This window comes from Phyllostomus discolor, chromosome 5 (genome assembly GCF_004126475.2).
Source record: "Phyllostomus discolor isolate MPI-MPIP mPhyDis1 chromosome 5, mPhyDis1.pri.v3, whole genome shotgun sequence".
Classification (NCBI taxonomy): Eukaryota; Metazoa; Chordata; class Mammalia; order Chiroptera; family Phyllostomidae; genus Phyllostomus; species Phyllostomus discolor.
The window spans coordinates 38,417,512-38,439,826 of NC_040907.2; the positions used below are offsets into that span (position 1 = coordinate 38,417,512).

The following is a 22,315-nucleotide window of genomic DNA, read 5'->3' on the forward strand; positions in this document are numbered from 1 at the left end:
GGGCTCTCTTTGCCAAGCTCCCGGCTCACACCCCAGAGTTTCTGCAGAGCAGTGGGCTGGGCTGAGCAGGGGCCGGAGCCACAATGTGGCACCAGCATGTCACTCCCAAAGCTTCTGCCTACAGGTGGGCTCCTCCTTGGAGGCATCAGGTAGAGTCCTGCTGCAGCTCCCCGTCAGCTGACACCTCCAACCTGGGGACAGGAACCCCCCTGTCACCCCAGGACCTCCAGTTGGCGAACACCACCCAAGCCGAGCTGGTACTCACTGAATTAGCACTGTTAGGATTGGCCAGGGTCTGCCAGCTCCTGGTCCCCTGACAGAGGGAGAGAGACAAGACAGTGAAAAAGGTGTCATCAACTCCAAGGGGGTGGTGCAGCAGGGGCAGAACCAGAGGGCAGACAGGACTAACAGAACGTCCTTCACACCAGCCCAGGGCCTCAGAGACCATCTGCTCTGGGTCATGATCAGTAGTTTCCATGGGTAGAAATCTACAAACTCTACAAATTATATGAAAAACTTGTGAAGTATAAGAAGTTTCCTCTGTGTGTGTGCTTTCCTACAGATCTACCCCCACGAGGGGTTAAGAAACACCAAAGCTCTAGAACAGTTAGTTGTACAGGGTTCAAATCTTGCCCTTCCTCTTGATGCTGTGTGAGCCTGGCCAAGTGACTTTACCTCTCTGTGCCTCAGTTACCCCATCTGTAAGTGGGAAATGGCAGTGACACCTCACAGGGTCCTTATGAAGATTCGGGCGAGCTAAGCATGTAACATGCTGGCAGCCCGCGCGGGGCATGCCCAGGACTGTATGGGACAAACTCATCACCAGCATTTAACACCCTCACTTTACTGACGATGGAGACGGAGAGGCCCAGGGAGGTGCCAGCAATGACTTGAATGGATCCCCCGTGTTCTACAAGGACAGCAGAGTGGGAAGTGGGGGCAAAACCACGGGCTCTGAGCCACTGGCGGGTCATTTGTGCCTTACATGTAATCCGGGCATGGCGGGGCCGAGGGAGTTGGGTGGTGGTCTCCATGCCGCTTGCCGTAATTCTGCAACGATAACCAAGGGTCAGTCTATGAGAAGGAGAAGGGGAACCGGAGAGAGAAGGGGGGCAGACAGAATATAAGCAAGAGGATTAGTCTGTGAGAAGAATCTGATGAGAAAAAAACACATTTGTTTAAAAAAAGGTGGAGGGAGGGTGGGAGTCAAGTGATGGGGTCACAATGACAAGCCAGCACAGAGGGACAGTCAGTCACAACTTGAAAACGCAGCACGAGGGGCTTCAAGACGGTTCTCTCAGCAGCACTGGGACATGGAAGGGGAGGAAACGCTCCTGAAAGGCCTGGCCTGCAGCTGCCCCTGAGGCCTGGTATGTGCAGACTCCCCACCTTGCCCCGGGCCTGGGGTGTTCCCCCCGCCCCCAGGTCAAGCTGCCTAATTCAAGCCCAGCACGTGGACCCTCAGCAGGTTGCAGTGGTAGGAGCCAGAGGAAAAGGTTTCTACCCTCAGACGGAATCACCGCTCTGTTTGAGCAGAGTCCAGAGAGAACTGGGGACTCCCAGGAGCCCCAGCCCAGCTCAGTGCAACACTCCCAGGCAGAGTGGGTGGGCCCCAGGCCTCTCACCCGGTACTCTTGTCACAGACAACCCAAACTCCCCCTCTCAGGCTACTTTCCGGGCAGGAAGGAATGCCTGGTCCCCTTCTCCACTGGGCAGGCTCCCTCCCACATGGGATCCTCTAACACCCAGCTCAGCACACCTCGCCGTGAAGGCTTCCCCCCCCGCCCCTGCGGGGTCAACTGCTCCGTCCAGCTGCTCCTGTAATGCTGTGCAGCTCCCCTCCTCCCTAGCCCATTCCACAGAGGCAAGGCTCAAGGCTACACACAGCTGTCTCCCCTGCTGGAACTCCAGAGCGCCCGTGGAACACGGGAACTGCCGGTCCCAGGGCCTTCAGAGCCCCCTCCTGCGCCAGCACAGGGCGCCGAGTGCATCAGCAGGGCCGGGAAGGAGGAAAAAGTCAACCAGGTCTGCCGGGTCTGGCTGCAGCAGCGGCTCTGTCCTCGTCCCGAAGCCCAACGGAAGCAGGTCCGCGGGGCTGGTGGCTGAGGAAGAGCAGAACTCGCCCGCTCTTTACGGAGCAGAGGGCACGCACATACACAGTCTGGTCTGGTCCTCACATCACGCCTGGAGGCTGGTCCTGTCCCGTTCCACAGAAGAGGAGACCGAAGGCCCAAAGCCCCAGTCAGCACCCGGCACAGCTGGGGCTTCGGCCCGGATCTGCGAGCCGTGCCGTGTGCATGCTACGCCCCACACCTGAGGGGCTGGTGGGCAGGGGTGGACGGGAGGCTTGAGAGCCACAGCTGCCACCTCAGAGGCAACAGCAGGCCGACAGGGAGTTCTTTAGCTGGGCCATCTCCCCAACCTCACTGCCTCGGGGCCACCTCCCCTGCCGGGCCACCCACAGAAGGTGTGCAGTCCACAGAAGAACCCTCAGAGAGGGTGTGGACAGTGGTGGAAGCAGGGCAGAGGCACCCTGGCCAGCCAGCATTCTTAAGCCTGCATCCCCCATGCCTGATCAGGGCTGAGAATAATGTGTGCCCGCCCTCGGGGCAAACAGTGGCAGGCTTGGCAGACATGTGGGGGCCGGGCCCACTTGACAGAGATGTCACAGGGCAGTAAGTGGTGTCCACGGATTTGGGGTCAGAACATGGGGGAGGTCAGCACCCTGGCTCACCACTTGCTGCTGGCCCTGAGCAAACTACCCAAGTAACAATAATGCTTACTCTGTGCCAGGCTGTGCTGCGTGCTTTTTAGGCACCTACATTTAAAACCATCACACAACCCCATTACTATCTCCGCTTTAAAGATTTAAAAAACTGGGGTGCAGAAGCAGGGTAGCAGCATCTCGCGCAGCAATGCCTGCAGCAGGGCTGCGACTGAAGCCCTCTGCCCCGCTGCCTCCTCCGCAGACTGGGGAAAGGACTCCCACCCGCCGCTCTGCGAGGGTCAGGTGAGATGGCAGCTCTGAAGTGCGGCCGGCCCTCACAGGTGTGCACTGCTTTGGGATGTTGGCAGCAAAACCAACACCAGAGCCCCCAGCGCTGCCTCGAGCATCACAGAACCTCAGCTCCTGAAGGACCCTTGCCCAGCGCCCTGTGCCACTCTGAGGTCCCCTCGACACATCTCAGCCTTACTCGTGCTCCTGCAGAACAGGGAGCTCACCCCCTTCCCAGACAGCCCACCCTTCCAGGAAGGGAGAGACAGAGAGATCTTCCAGGGGCCTCTCCCACCAGGGACAGCAGGCTGCACCTTGGGGTGGGGATGGGGTGGGGTGAGAGGTGGCCTGAGGGGAGATAACAAGTAGGCATTGCTGCGCGAGATGCTGCTACCCTGCTTCTGCACCCCAGTTTTTAAATCTTTAAAGCGGAGATAGAATGGGGTTGTGTGATGGTTAAATGTGGTGCTAAAAAGCACGCAGCACAGCCTGGCTCACTCCTGAAAGACTGCCCTTGCTGTTCCTGACCCCTCCCCAACCCTTGGCAGCCTCCCGAACAGCCAGTAGGGCTGCTTCCCTGAAGGGACAGTGGCCGCCAGGTCCTCCCACCTTCAGAAGCATAGACCCTGGAGGGTCACTCATACCTTCCCATTTCACAGATGACAAGCTGGAGGCCCAAGGAGGCCCAGACACACAGGTAAGTCACAGGGGAAAGTGGGATAAAAGTCAGCTTTGTGGGTAAGTTTTCAAATCACAAACACCAGCCTTTTCACAGAGGTGCAGGCGGGCCTGGAAGCAACAGTTTCGGAGACGCAAGTGACCTGGTATCCCTGCTCCCAGTGCCCGCCTCCCTGCCCGAGGCCCTGGGCGGCAAGGTGTGACCACTAGCCAGACACTACCTCCTCCTCTGCTCCAGCACAGCTCCACAGGGGCAGGGACTGGCGGCTGGAGACACACAGCTCTCAGCAGGTGAGGATCGGATCCCCAGTCAGCACAATGACGTGCCCCGCCCCCCCCCACCCCACTGGGACTCTGGATCAGGTCCCCCTCTTGGTCCTCAGCTCAGTGCTCTGTGCAGGTCCACACTAAACATGGCCACTCACCCAGCAGCCAGCAGGGGTAGAGGCCTGCTACCACCTCCCAAAAAACACCTTGTCAAAGGGGCTCTCTCTCGGAGCTTGCCTGCGGCCCTGCTCAGCGCTCTCTGCACCGCACACTAGGGGAGAGCCACCAGTCTGCTAGTCTCCATCACAGGTCTGTCGGAGAGGACTTCGGGCTGCCAGGGCGGTGTCCCAGGGCTGGGGGAACCTCTCCTCCCACTCTCTGGTCACACAGGGGCCTGGCCATCCCACGCTAGGGGACACCCCCCAGGAAAGTCCCTGTGACTAGCCTGCTCCCCTCCTCACCCAGCCCCCAGGGCTCGGATCCTCCCATCTTTCTGGAGTCTCTGCTCGGGGACACTGAGCTGGGACTATGCTGACCAGCAGGGAGGTGCTGCCGCTCCCACAAGAGGGTGGCAGAGATCTCCTAAGGGACTGGGGACTGCCCTTCACCTGCACTTCTGCACACGGCGTCGGGCCGGCGAGGCCATCTGCTCTAGGCCGTGCTGCCTCCGCGGACCTGAACCGGAACACCGAGGGCCGTGTCCTTGGGAACCTTGAGTCCGAGAGTCTGCGGGCTGCGGCTATCCGCTGATGGGCCTGTGCGTCTCTCCACCTGAACCGGCTAGAAGCCCCTGCCCAGTTTTCGCCTCCTTCGATTCACTTTTGAAAAAGTTCCCAGAAGGCTCCCACCTGACACGACCCCACACCTCACTCTTTACAGAGAGAAAATAATTAAGTGGAAATACTACCTCTTTTTGGCACCGGCTGTTTCACAAAATCAGAGTAAAATCTGTCTGAGGGACTGAGGACAGAGGGTAGGGCAGTGCCTGGCTGCTGGTTCCTTGTAACATTTAGGCTAAAAACGCAACACAGGCTTCCAGTGTCAATGCCCTCTGTTTGGATCTGAAATCTGTCAACAGGCCAAGACACACTCTACCCATTATTCTTTGTTGGGAGAGTTGTGGCTATTAGCAATCTTATTCTGTACTTGGAGGAACAGGCCTGAGGGCTCCCCACCTGTGTGTCTGGTCCCAGCCCAGCACTGTGCGTGCAGCGGCACTCACTAAGGCTGGCCGCCTTACCACCAGCCTGGCCCAGGGCCCAGCGAGGGACGGACTCATGGGACGCCTGCAGCTGCCCTTTCACACCCAACCCCACAGGAGCCCGTGAGGTGTCACCTGGCCGCCCATTTTGCAGATGAGGAACTGAGACCCAACCAGGCTGGGCTGTGGCCATAGCTGTGCTTTCCAGCACTAAGTTCTCAGTTCACCCCCTCTCCTGACCACTGGGATGACCAGGACAGCACCCTCAGGGACAAAAGGCAGGTCTGGGGGGTGTGTGCAGAGAATTGTCCTCCTCCCCACCCTCAGCCTTGGGGTTCAAAACTTCCAGGCTTTGCTATGCCCACCTCCCTAGCTGACCCCAGAACCCTGAGGTCCACGCCATGCCCTAGCCTTGCCCAGGCCCAAGTCCCTCAGTGAGGAGCTGGTGCAGACACTCTGGGTCACTCTGAGGGAGGTCTGGCTCCAGAACTGAATACCGCACCCTACCCAGAGGGGTACAGAAGACATAGGAAAGGCACTTAAGGGTCGCCATGTTGGTAAAATTAAGTAAAGAACAAGGAAATGTTTTGAGAGCCCCTGAGGTTGATGGGGGGTGGGGGGTGGCAGCTGGTCTCACCTCTGTGCTGGCATCTCCCTCCCCTCGGGGTCACCCCCAGATCCTGCGGGAGAGCTCCACCCTGCATGCTGCTGGGTGAGACCAGGAGCGCCAACTGGGCCCCAGGAAGCCCCTTCTGCCGAGGCCTCAGCCTCAGTAACCTCATCACCTCTTTACAGCAGGCTGCAGGTGTGCCGGACGGCTGGCCAGAGCCGCTGACATGAGGCGACACCGTTAACCCCTCAGGAAGTCCTAAACTTCCAGAACACTTTGCTCTCAGCCAGTCTGATAATGTCCATTCCCAGCTTCTGGAACCTCAATACACCAGTGACCTCTGGCAGAAAAGTAAAAATGAAACTATAGAAAACAATTGCCCAACCCAAGCAATGGGATCCCCGAACACCTGTTTTAAGCCCCAAGTTAGAAAACAGATTGCTCGCTAAGGGGCTACTCTAGGCCAAGTGTCATGCCGAGAACTTGGCCCTCCCCTTCCTGCCACCCTACGAGGCAGATACTGCTCTCCTTCCCGTTTTACAGATGCAGCTGCTAAGCCTCCAAAACCCAGAAGGGTGATAATAGTATAGGAATGGAGTTTCCACCCCAGACTCCATCCTTTTTACCCCCCAGAACATTTTGGAAGTCCAAGGCCACTGCCAATTTCCACACCAAGAGTATCTCTAATGCGCAGTGGAGGCTGAAGGAGACTGAGGAGGAATCTCTCTTCTGCAGACTCTGCCACCCTCCCACGGGTTCCTCGGCTGGGCTGCTTTGCAGAGGCCAGCCCGAGACGGCCACTCGACAGGTAGGGGCCACCCCGATGGCTTAAGAAGAGGCTGGCAAAGACACGATCTCCGAGGGATTGGAGGAAAGAAAAAAACAAAACAGAACAGGGAAACCAGAGCTGCAACTGGTATAGACGTGCCTCCCTTTCAGCACCATGGGCCAACCAAAGTCAAGGCGCTCCCCCGAGACCTTCCAGCACCACAGAGGCCGCAGCCCACGGAGAAGAAAGCAGGGGCTGGACGTGCTGTACGCACGACGCTGGATGGAGCAGAGGGCTGCGGGGTGTGTGTGGATGCCCCTTCCTATGGAAGGGAGGTGTCTGTGTGTGGGTGGTGGGGTGGGGGGATGCTGCTCCACCCAGGGGACCTGGAAGCCTGGGGAGCGGCACAGAGAACCCAAACATCCACAGGCAGGCGGGAGGGACAAGCAGCCTTCTGGGCAGGGCAGAAACACCCTGGAACAAAACCCTCCCACCCTCACTACAGGACACCCCACTCCCCTCCCCCAGCCTTCTAGCCTCCTTCAGGCAGTCAGACCCCAGAGAACACCCACGGAGGGAAGGACAGAGCAACATTCAAACACTGAGAGTAGGAGCCAACCTCAAGGAGGCTCTGGAACAGGAACGGCCTGGCAGACTCCTGCTCGATGGCACTGTGGGACCCTGTACCTGTGACAAGGTATGCAGCTGGGGGACAAGGAGCAAACTTTGTGTTTTAACTACAAAGGGGTAGACAGGGCACCTAAAATAATTTCTTCCAAAGGTTTCCAAATGGTCCTCCTCCTTGCAATGGAGCCCTCTGGTCAAAAGAACTTTCAGGCAGGACCCCAGTTTATGAAACGGCAAAGGCTCCGCGCTGGAGCAGCCGGGGCCCTGGCCAGCCCGGCCTCCTCTCACGTGGGGCGGCACTGCGGAGAGCCGTACACACAGACTCACTCCCTATCGGACAGGCGGGGAAACGGAGGCCTGTGGGGGCCCGCAGAGGTCAAAGTGATTTGTCTGCGGTGAACTGGAAACAGAGCTAGGACAGCCACCCATCCGTCCTGCCTTTGGGACTCCCGGAGGACCCACACCACTGCCTGCGCACCAGACTCACTGCCTTCCAAATCCCTCAAACCGTATACCAGCCCATGTCTCCCCTCCAAGGGCCTGTCAACTCGGGGGCTCCCAGAGGGACCCCTAGCTCCCTGGGGGTCCCTCGACTCTGCTTGCTGGGGGACTGCTCCTGGCTGAGCATGCGGCCAGCCCAGCCCGGGGCAGAGGGAGTAGCTGGGGATCTGGTCACGCCCTCTGCTCTCACCCCTGCAAACTGAGCAACACGGGGAGACTGACAGACTGTGGCAAGAGGAGAGAAGGCGGGAGCGCAAAGATGGTCAGGGAAACGGGTGGACACACAGGGTTACCTGTGGGCCGGGCCCCATGGGCCCCATGCCTCGGGGAGGGTTCATTCTCTGCATTGATCCTCCCATGTTGGGGTGCCCTGCGTGAGAGAGGAGGCGGGCTGTGAGTGGCAGGGGCAGACAGGAGCGGGAGGAGGAGCTCCTCCTGACTCCCCACGCCCCCGCAGCCCCCCAGGCCCTCCGACCTTGTTGTCGTGTGGGATCCATGGAGTTGGGCAGCAGTGGCTGTGTCCCAGGAACTCCTCCCGGAGGCTGAAAGAGAGGGGAGACACAAGCTGAGTGGCTGCTCCCCAAGCTAGGGGACAGAGGGAGACACACCTGCCTGCCCCAGCTCCCACCTGCCCAATTAGGGCCACTCATGGCCTCCCTGTGACCATTCCTGCTGCCCGCTAGCTGGGGGAAGGTCCCTGGGAGTGGCAGCCAGCTTCAGCTGGCATCAGCGAAAACCGTGGCAGGGTGAGTCGGGCTTCACCAGTGGGAGAGAAACCACCGCCCTGCCCCGCTGTCTTCGTGGGTCTGCGCCCTGCGAGGGAGCCACCTTCTGGCCCCTGCTGCACCCCCCTCAGAGGCAGCAGTGCCCCCTCCTTCTCACTACCAAACCCCAACCCTGTCTCCCCTTTGCTTCATGACGCCGTAACTCATTTTATTTCCACCTCCAAGATGTGGGGATCCAGAGACCCACTAGCTAAAAGCTGGAAACAGCAGGAGGTCCCTTTTAAAGGGGAACGGGAGGAAGCGGCTTTGATACGGAGGCAGGGGAAAATGAGGCCCCAACCCAACAGCCCCCAGGAACCACGCACACTCGGGACTCCTGGCCCCTCACGTGAGACGCCGCCTTCCCACTCCCAGGGTGAAGGGCAGGCCCCCGGGAGAGGGGTGAGCAGGGTGCGGGAGGAGAGCCTGTTCCCACAGCCTGACGCAGGCGGCAGACGCTGGTGTGATCACTGCTAAGAAGGTGAGGACAGGGTGGCCTGGGTTTCCTGCATGAGCACTTGGCACACCCGCTGTGCAAACCTATTAAAAGTGACTTATGTGGGACTGAAGTTATTTCAGCTGCCCGTGGAGGGGAGAGAGGGGCAGAGCTGTGGGGAAGGTTTACTTCTGGAACCCCATGCCTTAGGGCTGAACTCGAGCCCTTGCCTTTGGGAGGGAAAGCCTTTGGGAAAGTGGGCCACCCTTTCCATCCCTTCCGAGGTGGGGCGCCCCTGACAAGGACCCTCGCACCCCCACCCAGCTCCCTGCTGCGGGGATGGCCGAGTGGGGAGCTCCCCTGCCTGTGGGCTGATGGCGGAACGCAAACCAGGTTTGGAACAAGGTGATGGGAAGCGAGGGTAAGGCTTCCCTGTTCAGCTTCTGAATGGATGTTCGGGTGCCTGGGGTTGGGGAGCTTGTGGGGGCGCCGCAGGAGCCTAGGGAGTACTTGATGCTCACGACGTGGCCACTGGCACCAACCGTTTCTACCTGGCCACAGGGTAGAGAGTGCCCCTCCAGCCGCTGGATTTTAGCTGTCCTGACCTCTTGCTTCCTCCCAGCCCTGCTTCCTCCCTGAATCACTTGGCTGGTCTGTGTCTGCCCTTGGGGTCTGGGACACTTCTAGAGCCTGGTTACACGTGAGCTTGTTTGGTGTGGCTTGGAGGACCCCAGGACGTTCAGGTGGATGGAGCAGCTGTGGGGGTTGGGCAATCACCCCCTTTCCAGGTAGCACTGTGCCGCCCACCAGTTCTCACAGAAAGCTCCTCCCCAGGCTCCGGTAAGCCTGCTGCATGCCAGGACGCGGGGAGAGGGGGCCGGGGAGAATCACTCCCCTCACTGGAGTGACCCTGACACGGGACTGGGCAGTCTGGGCCTGCTGTGCGAGGGAAGGCAGGCGCTGCGCTGAGACGGCTCAGGCCCTCAGACGCAAGACGGAAAACAACAGCTCATGTACGAGACTCAAGCACGTGCCATGCACGTACCTCGGGACCTGCTAGGGGGATGCTCTGAGGCTGTCCTACGGGCTCCTGGAAGCAGGCCAGTGCCTCTCCTACAGCAGCACAGGGCAGGTATGCAAGGGTCTGCCCAGGGACGGACACAGCCCAGAGGCCTCTGCGTGCTCATTCAGCTGCCTGTGCGTGTTGGCTGCCAGGCCGGCGGGGCTCTGCTGGGCTCCTCCTCTCCCAGGTCCAGCTGAACCCCACTGGTCACCACCCACCCGGCCACTCTCGCTTGAAAGAGCGGTGCTCTGTACACAGCACCCAACTTCGGCCAGGAAGGCAGGTGAGAGGCTGGCCTTGCAAGACTTTGTGGCAAGTCAACGACCCTGAGACCCTTGATGCCCCTGAGCGCCCTTCTCATTGCCCTAAACTGGGAGGCCAAGGCCCTGTGAACCTGAACTAGTCCCGCTGCCTCCGTTCCCTCCGCGTGCCCTGGCGAAGGGCTGGCTAGCTGGGTGGCTGGAGGCTCTGGTGGGACCGGCAGCTCCAAACCAGGCACTCTCCAAGAAGCCTCCAGGGCGGCACCTGTGAAAGGGGCGCTCCCCCCAGGAGGAGGCAATGTCTTGAGTTCAGAGGAACTGGAAAACCAGTGTCATTTTCTGAAGCGGGGGCAGGAGGCTGAGAGACTAGTCTGCAACCCGTTACCGGGTGCAGGTAACGACTTATCCTCCGTCTGCTCTCCTGGGTGCGTGCACATGGTGCACTGACAGACAGAAACTCGCCATTTCCTCTAGGGTCCCTCGACAACAGGAGGAAGGACCACAACTGTGATAAGGAAATATCTGTTCTCTCCCTGGGGCAGAGGCCCGTTCAGGCCAAGGAGAGCCCTGGCTGGGCAGGAGGGCAAGTTGCTGACAGGGGCCCACGCATGCAATGGCAGAAAGGAGACCCACTGTGTAGCTGGGTCAAAAGGAAGACACTTTCACGAGTACAAGAGCTGAATGAACAGGTGCAGTGCAAACAGCACTGGCCCAGGAGCCAGAGGAGGACTCGAGCCCAGCTCCCTGGGAGAGTTTGGGAAGTCACTCCTATTCTCTGACCCTCTGTTTCCTCATCTGTGACGTAGCCATGGAGCCCTCCTTGCTCAAAAAAGCCAGTCTCTAATTCCTCTTGTCCAAATTGGCCCCCTTCGTGTCAGAGAAAAGAGGAAACAAAGGACATTTAAAGAAAAAAAAGGGGGGGACCTGAGAGGCAATTTAACTTCAAAACCGGAGGCCCCGATTACGAGCACCTCTCCGCAGTGCCTGTGGCGTCTCACTTGGAGTCATGCTCGCGGAGCCTGGAGAACGAAGCAGCCAAACTCAGAGAACACCAGCCTCGTTAGTGACTGAACTGCCAGCTCCAAAGGCAGCAAGGGCTGGATGTACTGGTGTCACTGTCAGACTTTTTAAGGGCTCTTTGCAAGATCCCTCAAAGAGTTATGCCAAAAAATTATTTTGGCACAAAGAGACACTTCCCTAAAGTTTCTTTAAAATATACAGTTGTCTATCCTCAAGAGGATATATTCATCAGTACCTCAGCACCTCCCCTCCGGCCTCTGGACAGGCTGGACTGGGGGGGCAGTGGGGGGCCGGTTCTCCAGGCCACCTGGAACTGCCAGCCCCAACGGGCCAACATGAAGGCACACAACCCAGGCTGAAAGCCCTCCCCACAGGCAGACCACTCTTCTAATTACACGAACAAATCCTTTCTTGTTTTGAGTTGGGTCTGGGGAGCAGGCAGACGTCGTTGAAAAACTCCCAAATGTCCTGCTCTGCTGCCCGCAGGCCCCTGATCTGAGCGCTCCTACGGGCCATTTCTCCCCTTAATAGCAGGGTTCTATTTACCAGTCTTGGCAATTCTCAAAAGCTTCCAGGAAAAAATGCACATTGTCAATTAACTTCATTAAGGAGGAAGACCCTTTTCCAAGAAGGGGCTGAAGGGAGGGGTAGGGGTATTACCACCTTCTCTAGAATAGCTGAAACCCTACATTCCCACCCTGGCGGCGGCTGCTGCTGCTGCCCTCCAAGCTCCAGAACCCAGGTTCCGAGCCTCCCAGGAGGGGCAGGGAAAATGCTGGCAGGGGCTGCAGAACGCACAGGGAATGGACACAGGGCCCTCTCTAGGGATCTGCTTATAAAGCTACCTTGTTAAAACCTGTCCCTCCACCTCCTAATCCTTCCCCCACTTTTAAGAAAAGATTGCATTTATTTATTTTTAGAGAGGGGGAAGGGACGGAGAGAAACATCGATCGGTTGCCTCTCACACACCCCCAACTGGAGACCTGGCCCACAACCCAGACATGTGCCTTCACTGGGAATCGAACCAGCGACTTTTCAGTTTGCAGGCTGGCACTCAATCCACTGAGCCACACCAACCAGAGCTCCCCACATTTTTGATGGGAGTCAGAGTCCAACTAGGGTCAAGGGCGGCGGAGTGAGGGGGAAGAGAACATGAAAAGGTACAGTACCTGGTTTCCCATTCTGATCGGGGGCCTGGGGCCGCCTGCGTATCGCGGTGACATAAAAGGCTGCAATTACAGGGAATTAGTTCAATGACAGCCTGCGCTCCTGCACAGTGACAAACACAAATGCACTCCACTCCACAAAGTCTAGTTTTGTTATAACTAACGATCTTTCAAACTCTTTCTCCTGGTGGCCTCTTCCCTCTGGACAAAAGTCCCTTTGGGCAGAGGAAACAACAGAGGCCACAACACACGGAACTCCGACTCTGCACCTGCATCTGCGTCTGTCTAGGGAGATGGGCTCTGGGTGCCGGGGCAGCAGTTGGGACTCTGCACAGGACGTGGACGAGCAGTGACATCAGCGTGGGGCGAAGGAGGAAAACCTCTGCTCTCGGGAAGGGCGAATCAGAGGACCACAAAAGGGACCGGCACATAAATGTTCAGGGTGTGCAGACGAAGCTGGACACGCGAGCGCACACACAGAAACCACTGACAGAGGGGCGGGGAAGGGGAGCGAGGACTCGAGGGGGGCGCACAATGAAAATGGTGAGGGGCAGCGGGCTCCCTAACGTAATGCGGGGAATGGGCAGGAAAGCTTTCTCAGCAGCGAGAGTGCATAAAGAAAAGGCTAGGGATGCAGCTTCGGTCACAAACAAATGGTTAACCAAACTCAAAAAACCAAACCAAAAGTGAGAGAGGAAAAAACAAAAACGCAAAGGCCGCTGACAAGGTCACAGGAATGTTTTTCTTTTCTTTTGGTTTCAGATCCAAGCTGGGTGTGATGTCCAAGGAATGAAGACTCTCTTTAGAAAATAATATGTATGTTTTTCAAAAACACTTCTTTTGTCAACCAAGACTCGAAGGCAATGGCGAGAGCACGTTTTGATTTTTGTTTTTCCTCTGCTGGCTCTGTCCTCCTGGTGCCCCATGCCCCCCGGCGGGCGGGCGAGCCAAGTGCGTTACCTGACTGTGGGGTCCCATCATGCTGCTGGGATTGTGGGGTGGAGGCTGTGCGTGCGGCGAGGGCTGTGACCCCGGAGGACCCTGTGAGGCCAGACAGTAGAGGCAGGTTATAGATCACAGCACATGGAGAAGCGCAGGAGAAGCTTAAAAGAACAAAAATTAAACCAAAACGGAGGGTGGGCGGCGGGCGTGCGGGCTCTGGTTGGCGGGGAGGTGTGAGCTGCTGCCTAGGTCACCGGCTCATTGGAAGATGGCGAGCGGGAGGGAGAGAAGCTGATGTGCACCCTCGTGAGGATTTACAGGAATGAGAACTCAAATCCAGCTCCTCTGTCGAAGCACACAGGAGCAGGGGCCTGGGCATCGACTCGTGTTGTTGGAGCGGAGTTTGCCATGTTAAATACGTCGGTTGACGCAGGCTCGGAGAACACAGCAGGCACAGAAACAGACCCACCCTGCATGGCGTGTGAGAGGCCCTGGCCTCAGGGGACTCCCAGTCTGGGAGGACAGACACAGGTCGCAGGGACCTGGAGACCGGCCTACTGATGGCGGAACGAGGACAGACAGGAGGAGCGGGTGGTGCCAGAGAGCGAACACATGGGCAAACGAGAGGAAGAGACAGTTCCGGAGCACCCACTCAGCACAGTGCATTGATTCACCTTCACTTGAGACTGGCCCCGTGAGGTGGGTTTCTCATTCCTGTTTTTACTGATGAGGAAACTGGGTCTCAAGGGACCAAAAGCCTTGGCCACAGGCACACAGCTGGCAAATGGCAGAGCCAAGGTCCACCCGAGCCCGGGCAGCCCAGACTGCTGTGCTGGGTGGGTGGGTGCGGAGGCTGGGCTTTCCATTCCAGTTGGCGACGAGCCAGCCACGGCTCCAAGCTGACCCCCAAAGCCCTGGGCAACGCTGACCTAAAGTTCCCACAGAAGAAATGGGCAGATGAGTTCGCTTAAACCATGGGGTTGGTCAAACTGTGGGCTGCAACCTATTAGTGGGTGGTGAAATCAATTTAGTGGGTTGCAACCACTGTTTTTTCTTCATTTTTTAAACTGGAATAGAATTTCAAAAATATAATAGAAAGTATCAGAGAGCTTTGTATGTTTTAAAGCAAGTTATTTTTCACTAGCCCCTATTTCACTTGTAAGTGTGTGTGCGTGTGTGTGTGTGTGTACTGGGTAACAATGTCAAGTGTATTCCCCACTGCAGGGCACAGCCAGCCTGCCTTCCATCCTGAGGCACTGGGAGCTGGACGCCGGTGCCGGCACAGAGGAGCCCTTCCCTAATGCACTCCCCCCACCCCCGACCACTGCTGGTACCAGGGAAGGTGCCTTTGAGAAAACTTCAAACCATGCAACAGAATGGGTGTGGTTACATTAAAAACGACAAGGAGAGAAAGAATCTTTGAGAGACACAGGCCAGGGTTTTCTTGCAAAGCCTTCTCCTTCAGACACAGGCGGCTGGGTCCCACCTGCTCGGGAAGCACACAGCCCACACCCGAGGAGGGGATGCAGGGGTGGGCCGGCGCTGGTGGGCGTGGAGATCCGCAGAAGGAAGAGGTGAGAAAGGAAGACGGGGGGCCATCCGGGAGCCCTGGGGGGCCACCAAGGACAGGCCTGGGGTCTGTCCGCAGGCCAGGGGCTGCTCACTTCCGGAAAGCTCCGCGGAGCAGATGTTCCCTACCTGCCACGCTACTGACTTCAACAAGTGTGTGTCTTCCTAGCGGCTGCCAGCAACGGCATGGTTTGTTACCATGAGCAATTTTCTTAATTAACAGACATTAATTAGCCATTTAGCAATTTTGCAAGCATTTGTTTAGCGGCTTTCCTAAACATGAATACCACTGTGATAATGGCACTGATTAGAGGGTCCCCTAATTAACAGTACAGGGAAGGAAAATTGAAATCACATAAATTAAAAAGGAAGGGGAAGTTAATGAAGGCGGGACATATTTGCACCTGCAAGTCTTTTGTACCATAAAACTTGGGTGCAATGTAAACAAAATAAGATAATTTGAAGCCAACCCCTAAAAAAGGAAAAATAAAAAGAACAGACGAGGGGGGTTCAAGGGTGAGGTCCAGTTGCCAAGAGGGGCAGAGAGGCCTTCTGTGGGTTCCTCTGCTCCTGGCGAGAAGGGATTGCCTCCCCCACCCCCGCAGGAGTACTCATGTGCCCCGAAGGGAGCAGCACGGCCCCGCCCAGCCCCTCACACTGGATGCCCCGTCGTCCAGGAGAGGTCAGCAGTGGCTGACTCCGAGACTGACTAAAAAACACGAACAAAGCGTCCACCACGGGGCCCCGACAGATGGCAGTCCGTAGGAAGGGTCAACACTTGAACCTGAGGGCTCAGCTGTCGCTTGGACCCTCTGAGGCTCAGGAGGCTGGCTCCGAGTCTCCCTCAGAGGCTCCCTGTCGGCCTCTGGTCCCCAAATGAGTGGACAGGACCCAAGTTTGCCTCAATGCAGATGCCTCAGGACAAAGGCCTGACGAGTAGTGAGCATGACTGGTCCGTGAGGCCCCAGCCCAGCCTGTAGGGGGCAGTGGAGAGTGGGCTGGTAAGTCTGAGGAGGAAGCAGCAGCTCAGAAGTCTCCCCTCTGACTTGGAGGTGGGGTTCAGAATACTGAGGGCAAGGGAACCCTGGCCCAGACCAGCTGGTCACCCAAAGAGGAAATCCCATCACAACCCCCAGCGTGCCACAGTGGGGGTGGGGGCGGCTCCTTACCAGAAGCTTAGGGAGAACCACCTGTCTGGCAGTCACCTCTTTCTTGGGCAGCCCCGAAACATCCTGCCACCCAGTGTCCTCCTTTCCTTTACTTCCAGGGGAGAAAAGAGGGGACTCTCTCCATGACACCACTCCCCATTCATTTTAGATACAGAATCAGGGTGTGGGAAGGCCTGGGTTCAAATTGTGACTCGGCCATTGACTGGATGGACCTGTGTTCTCTCATCAGTAAAATGGGGACAACTGGAGTCATAATGATGGAGCCACACATCCCACACGGCGAACGTGGCCCTGACCTGCCTGCATGAGCTCAGGTAATCCTCCACTCCTCACAGAAAGGGCTCCCCACTGCTCCATTTCACAGACAAGGAGCTGAGGCTTAGAAAGTGAAGCCACTTGCCCAGGGCTGCATGGCTATTAAATGGTCGAGTCAGGCTTCAAAGTGTGGTTCTGGAGCCCCCGGGATCTCAGCCGGTCCACCGTGCCACAAGCCCAGGAGCAGCGCCGAATGCAAGGAGCAGAGAGGAACGGCTGCCAGAGGCTGAAGGGCGTGTGGGCGCCTCTGGTCACACCCTCATGCACAAACCAAGGCCAGCCCTGCTGCGGGAGGGGGAAGGTCGAGTTGCCTGAGCCTCTTCTCGGCTCTGAGAGCTTCCAGACTAGCTGGGGAGGATGAAGACACTGGGACACACAAGCTCAAAAGCAGGTGATGAGTAAACTGAGGCACAGAGTGGCCACAGAACGTAGGCCATCCAGAGGCTGGGACGAGAGCCCAGATGTCAGAACCCTTTCCATTGTAGTCACCCTCCCTGGAGCCAGGAGGGGGGGAGGTGGGGTGGTGGGGGTGGGAGAACCCAACGCTAGAAATCTCTCTGGTGAGTCTAGAAGAAGGAAGCAGGAAGTGTGCCCACTTCCTGGGCCTTCCCTCTGCCGCCCCAGACCCTGTTAATGGACTTGCCATTCTGTCTCAGACGTTCCCAAGATCTCTGACTGGAGATACATTATTCCCACACATCCTTTTTATTCTTTTTCCTGTAATTTCAGCACTGGGTAGTGTCACATCTAGCAGCTTCTGGGGCGGCTCTGTGAGGGCTGGGCCCAAGGCACACACTGGCCATTCCGCTAAAACCCTGAAGCCCGGACACACAGTTAGTGAAAGAGCCTCTGCCGGACACGGACATGGTCACTCCCACCGCACAACAGGTCTGAGGTCCTTGGGGAAAAGCATCCCAGCACCGTCAGCCAGCAGGACCCACCTGTGCCTCCCGGTCACGTCCTGGTGAGGTCCCTCTATTTCACCTGAAGCCATCTTCGAGAGATGGGCTTGTGGTATTATGGGGAAGGCTTCACAGCTGCACAGACCTGGCTTCCGATCCCAGCTCCTCCAGGACGTACCGTGAGTCTACCTTCCTCATAAGCACATGGGGGACATTCTACCAATATTGCGGGGTAGTGGTCCAGCTGACAGTGGCAGGCATACAGAAGGGTTCCCCAGTCGCCCATGGTCCCCCATGCTTCACGCTCCAGTAGCCACTCGCTGCCCCATTTCCATGGAGAGTGGAAGCTGGACTTGCCCTACCAGGAACACCCTCTTCAGCCTATTGAAAGCCTCTATGTCCTCCTTGGTGCAGCCTGCCCTGCTACCCATTCAGGTGCTCCCTGAATGCAAGGCATCCACTTCAGATAATCTGCTGTATCTGCGGATACTGTGCAGGCTCCTCAAAGGCAGCGACACGGCCTTGTACCCCACATGGACATCAGGGCAGGGCCTGGACAGGGCAACAAGGCTCAGCCAACAAGCAGACACCCACAGCCATGGTCAACAGCCCCTGTGTGGGTACAGGTGACACCTTCGTATTCAAGGAACCAGAAAAAGCTATAGGGTGGCCAATTTGGTCCTCTGAGCTACTGGGGGGCGGGGGGTGAGGAAGAACAACTCCTTAAAAAAAAAAGCACATATATATATACATATATACACACACACACACATATACATATATATACGTGTTTATATATATAAAGTAATGGGAATTACTTTATATATGGGAATATATATACATATATATATATATATAAATGAAAAAGTAATAAAAGCTATATGCTAAGTTTACTATTTCCAAAACTCATGGCTCCTTCACCAAATGCCACCCCACACTCCTCAGAGGTGCCTTCCCCTGCCTAGAAATCATGGAACCTCAGAGAAACAGCTGAGACTTAGTTCCAGGCTTTCTGGGGGCAGAGGCGAGCCTGGGAAAGAGCAGGACAAGGACAGGAGACAGCCAGTGGCGAGAGCGATGGGCCTTGAAAGCCAAAGCACTGGAGTGGGAGCCCTGTCTTATCACCCTGGGCCTCGGGCTTCCCGCCTGTAAGATGGGCAAGGAGTCTGGCAGATACTTTCTCCGCAGGAAAGCCATGAGAGGACTCTGCATACTGCCCGACAATGCCCAAACAGAAGGCAGTTTCATTACCATTTAGGCTGAATTTGCCTTTCATCTCTACAGAAGGTCTTTGGGGAAAGGGGACTTGAGGTTTCAGGTTGCTCTGAGACAAAACACTGCACACACCCCTGGCCCTCCCAGCTCCAGGGACAGCGGCCACTGGTCTGGCAAGGCTGATGGGGTGGGTTTTAACTGGCAGTGGGGAATGGATGACTTGCATTACTGGTGGCCTCTGTAATCCGTCTGTTGGGCGTGTCACTTTAATGAATATAAAATTACACTGATTAGATACATGGTAAAAGGCATACAACAGACAATCCAATTTGTTCTTTGGACATGAATGGTGATGGAAAATGCTATAAACCCATTCTGGGGAGAAGTCTAAGGTGTGCCTGCATGCTGCTGACACCCCGAATCCATCACCTCGGTCTGTGCCACTCACGGCCTCCCTGGAGCAGGAAGCAGACCACCTGGGTGGGGCGAAGGGAGGGAGAGCTTTCACTTCTCCATCCCTTTAACACGCAGCTCATCCAAGGAAAAGTTATCTTCTCACTCCAACCATGGGAACACCCTGGCAGTGGCTCAGACAGTGGCCTTCCTATCCTGATTCTATCTGTTCCCTGGTGGGGCGGGGACGGGACGCGAGCACATGCGTGTGTGTGTATTGTGCAGGTAGGGGGCCAGAGTTGAAGCTGAGGGCCGAGGGAGTCTGAGCCATCTTTGTGGTCACCCAACAAAGGCTGGACATACACCCAGCAGGTCCTCAGAGGGCTGAGCCAGGCCACTACTAAGTGGGCAGCAACCTCCAGGGCTTTAGCATGACCCCCAGGGAGTTCCCAGCCAGCGGGCTCCTGGCTGCCTGGAGACGAGCCCACAACGGCCATGACCCTCTACAGACACTGGACAAGTGGAAGGGGTTTTGCCAGGGAGAAGTCTGGCAGGTGGCGGCGGCCCACCTTCCTGGGACAGTAGGGAAGTCACCAATGACAGGGAGCAGGACAGTACAACAGGTCTACCCCCCTGTAACATCAGGAATCCTCACAGGCACTGAGGAGCACTCTGAGCCAAGGTCAGCAAAAGGCTCACTGTTTTCCATCTGGGCAAGGCTCTGGCTGACCCCTCTCGCCCTGTGCCCGTCTGAGGCAGGACAGTGCTGGGCAGCCAGTTAGGGCGAGCCAAGGTCTGTATACTCGTGAATTTGGCTTCCTGGGATGGGCCCCCAAGACACCCGCAGGAGGCGCTCGGCAAACATCTGGCTCAAGCGGTTATGAGGCACGCTTGCCCCACAGAGACAAAGACACAGAATCAACAGGCCGTGGTTTTTAAAACAAAGGGAGGAAACATGGCAATGAAAGTACAGGCGGTGTCCAAGGCCCAACGCGGAGCTCCTCCACAGGCTGCCCCGTGCCTCTTCCCCCAGCCCCGCGCACAGGAGGGACGACTGAGCCTAGGAGACGCGGACTCACTCACCCGAGGTCCGGGCTCGGCCCCCCGCACTGCACTGCAAATCCAGGGTGGAGGCAGGGGCCGGCTGCAGCACGTGGGCCCCACGAGCATGGGCACACGCTGAACTAGAGTTAAGAGGTGGCAAGTTATGGCTCTGGGCCAAATCTGGCCTGCCACTTGCTTTTGTAAATAAAGTGTTTTTGTTTTTTTTTTAAATTCTCACCCAAGGATATGTTGATTGATTTTAGAGAGAAAGGAAAGTGGGGTAGGGTGGGGAAGGTGGGGGAGAGAGAGAGAGAGGGACATCCACTGGTTACCTCGCGGATGCATGCCGACCAGGGATTGAAGCCACAATCTTTTGGTGTACAGATGATGCTCCAACCAACTGAGCCACCGAGCAAGGGTTGTAAATAAAGTTTTATTGGAACACAGCCACACTCACTCACCCATGGCTGGTTTCAGGACACAATGGCAGAGCTGAATAGTAGTTGTGACAGAGACCAGATGGCACACAGAGCCTAAAATATTTACTTTCTGGCCCTTCACAGGAACAGTTTGCCAACTTGAACTAGGTGATGGTTTTCAATACTGAAGGGGGAAAAAACTGGGATCTTTTTAAATTCTCAAGGGAAAAAACCAAAACAGTTCATCTATACTTTCTGATTCTTAACCTCACATCTAATAAAAGAAATAAAGCAAAAATTATCCCCACTTACAAAAGACTGAAATCCAGGGGCATCATGGTATTCTTTACCGAGGCCCAGCTTTACCCCACTAAGGACAAACGGAACGAGGGCTGCACCGGGGTCAGCAAACCGCAGGTCTGGTTTGGCCACCACCTGTCCTGCTGGCTCATCTCTGAGCCCCAGTTTTCTTGGTCACCAGTCGAACAAATGACCCTCCATCACCACCAACACAGAAACTGGCACTTGCGCCCAGCTGGCCAGCCCCAGAGCACGTCCTGACTGACCATCTCCCCTGTTTCCTCTTTTCCACAACTTGGGGGGACGAGCTCTTCCTCGCCTGTCAGCACAAAGCATTCTGGGGGCTTGGTTCCAGCCCTGAGCTCTCTCAGCAGGTGCCCACTCTTGGTCCCTCCTACGCTGTGAAATCACAGAGGAATTCCCTAGGGCCGTCTCAGCCAAGGGCTCTACCCTGAATGGCTGTGGTTAGGACGGGGATAAGAGAGGTGACCCTGCCTCCAGCACCTCAATTCCTCGGGTCTTCCTGGGAGATTTCTCTGGATGTGCCTGTGTCCTCACAACTGGGCAGTCCTCTCAGGGACACAGGAAAAAACATCCATTCCCAGAACACATGGGCAGAACCCACGTCCATCTGGCCGTGCATCCAGCTACCAGAGCCCTGGGCGGAGTGTGCACAGATGCTAAAGACACACAAATTAGCAGTGCGCTGGCCCTTCCCCAGGGTCCCAGGCTGGCTGGAGAGCCCAAAGTATAACTACAACCACAGCAACACTCCCAGAGGCAGGTACCAGGTGTGCCAGGGAGCGAGAAGGTGGCGATTACGGAACCGCCACAGTGGGCAGGGTCACCAGGCGTCCTCTGACAGAGGCAGGAGTGGGCAGAGGGGCGTGGTGCTGGAGGGCCTTACCCACAGGCGGTAACCCTGGGGCTGGCCCCGGCAGGCCATGGAGCAGGAGTGTTAACCTTTGGGGGCGTGTACGAAGGAATGGCGATCAGATCTACATTGACTTGGGAGTCACGCATCCGTTGTTTCTCTTCAAAAGTGTTTCTTTGCCCTCTCTCAAATTAGGAATCAAGACTTACGGCCACTGGGAAACACGGAATTCATAGCTGTCTAGGGCGCTAACTCCCATCTCTCACCGGCTGCCATCTGAGTGAGGAAACTTGTCAGAGCTTGTCTGGCAGTGGCCCCTTCCGTCCCTCCTGCTCCCCCACTGAGCCGCACCCCGGCCTGAGCAGCCGGTTAGGAGCAGCCCTCCTTAACGTTAGCAAAGGAGGAGGAATCGAATGACTGGGTGAGGGTGTTCAACACCGAGTCCCAACCGTGCGGGTTTCTAGCCAGGATGCAGATCCAGACAGTGCGCCTCTTCCTTCCCCTCTGCTCGTGGCGGTCGAGATCACGCCGCAGGTGAATGGGGAAGCAGAGACGAACCCAGGACGCAACATGTGGGGAGGACAGCTACCTTGCCAAGAGAAGCAAATCCTCTGCACCCCCAAAAGATGGCCCTTTATGGCGAAAACGGAGAGTGCTGCACGGACATGCTCCACTCCCGCCCACCAGCCCCCACAGCACCTCTCGGCAGCCCTGGCCTCTGCCGTGAATCATGACAGCTCGGAGACGGCGAGGCGCATACTAAGAAGGCGCTGCCTCGTCCACCCAGAGGATTCCTGCTCTGCTTTCCTCTCTCCA

At 56.9% G+C, this 22,315-nt stretch overlaps 1 protein-coding gene across 5 annotated transcripts in view; it reads right to left on the reverse strand.

Annotated features, from left to right (window-relative positions):
* The window catches only part of SSBP3 (single stranded DNA binding protein 3), a 154,968-nt gene that overhangs the window by 9,218 nt on the left and 123,435 nt on the right, over positions 1–22,315 (reverse strand). For 2 of the 5 annotated variants that reach the window (XM_036026146.1, XM_036026150.1), the window contains 6 exons: positions 13,318–13,398; positions 12,361–12,420; positions 8,124–8,190; positions 7,942–8,018; positions 986–1,074; positions 266–313 (listed from right to left, as the gene is read on the reverse strand). In XM_036026146.1, the coding sequence (XP_035882039.1) occupies positions 266–313; positions 986–1,074; positions 7,942–8,018; positions 8,124–8,190; positions 12,361–12,420; positions 13,318–13,398 (422 nt within the window). The remainder of the gene's footprint in view (positions 1–265; positions 314–985; positions 1,075–7,941; positions 8,019–8,123; positions 8,191–12,360; positions 12,421–13,317; positions 13,399–22,315) is intronic. The other 3 variants (XM_036026147.1, XM_036026148.1, XM_036026149.1) reach the window with 3 other exon arrangements.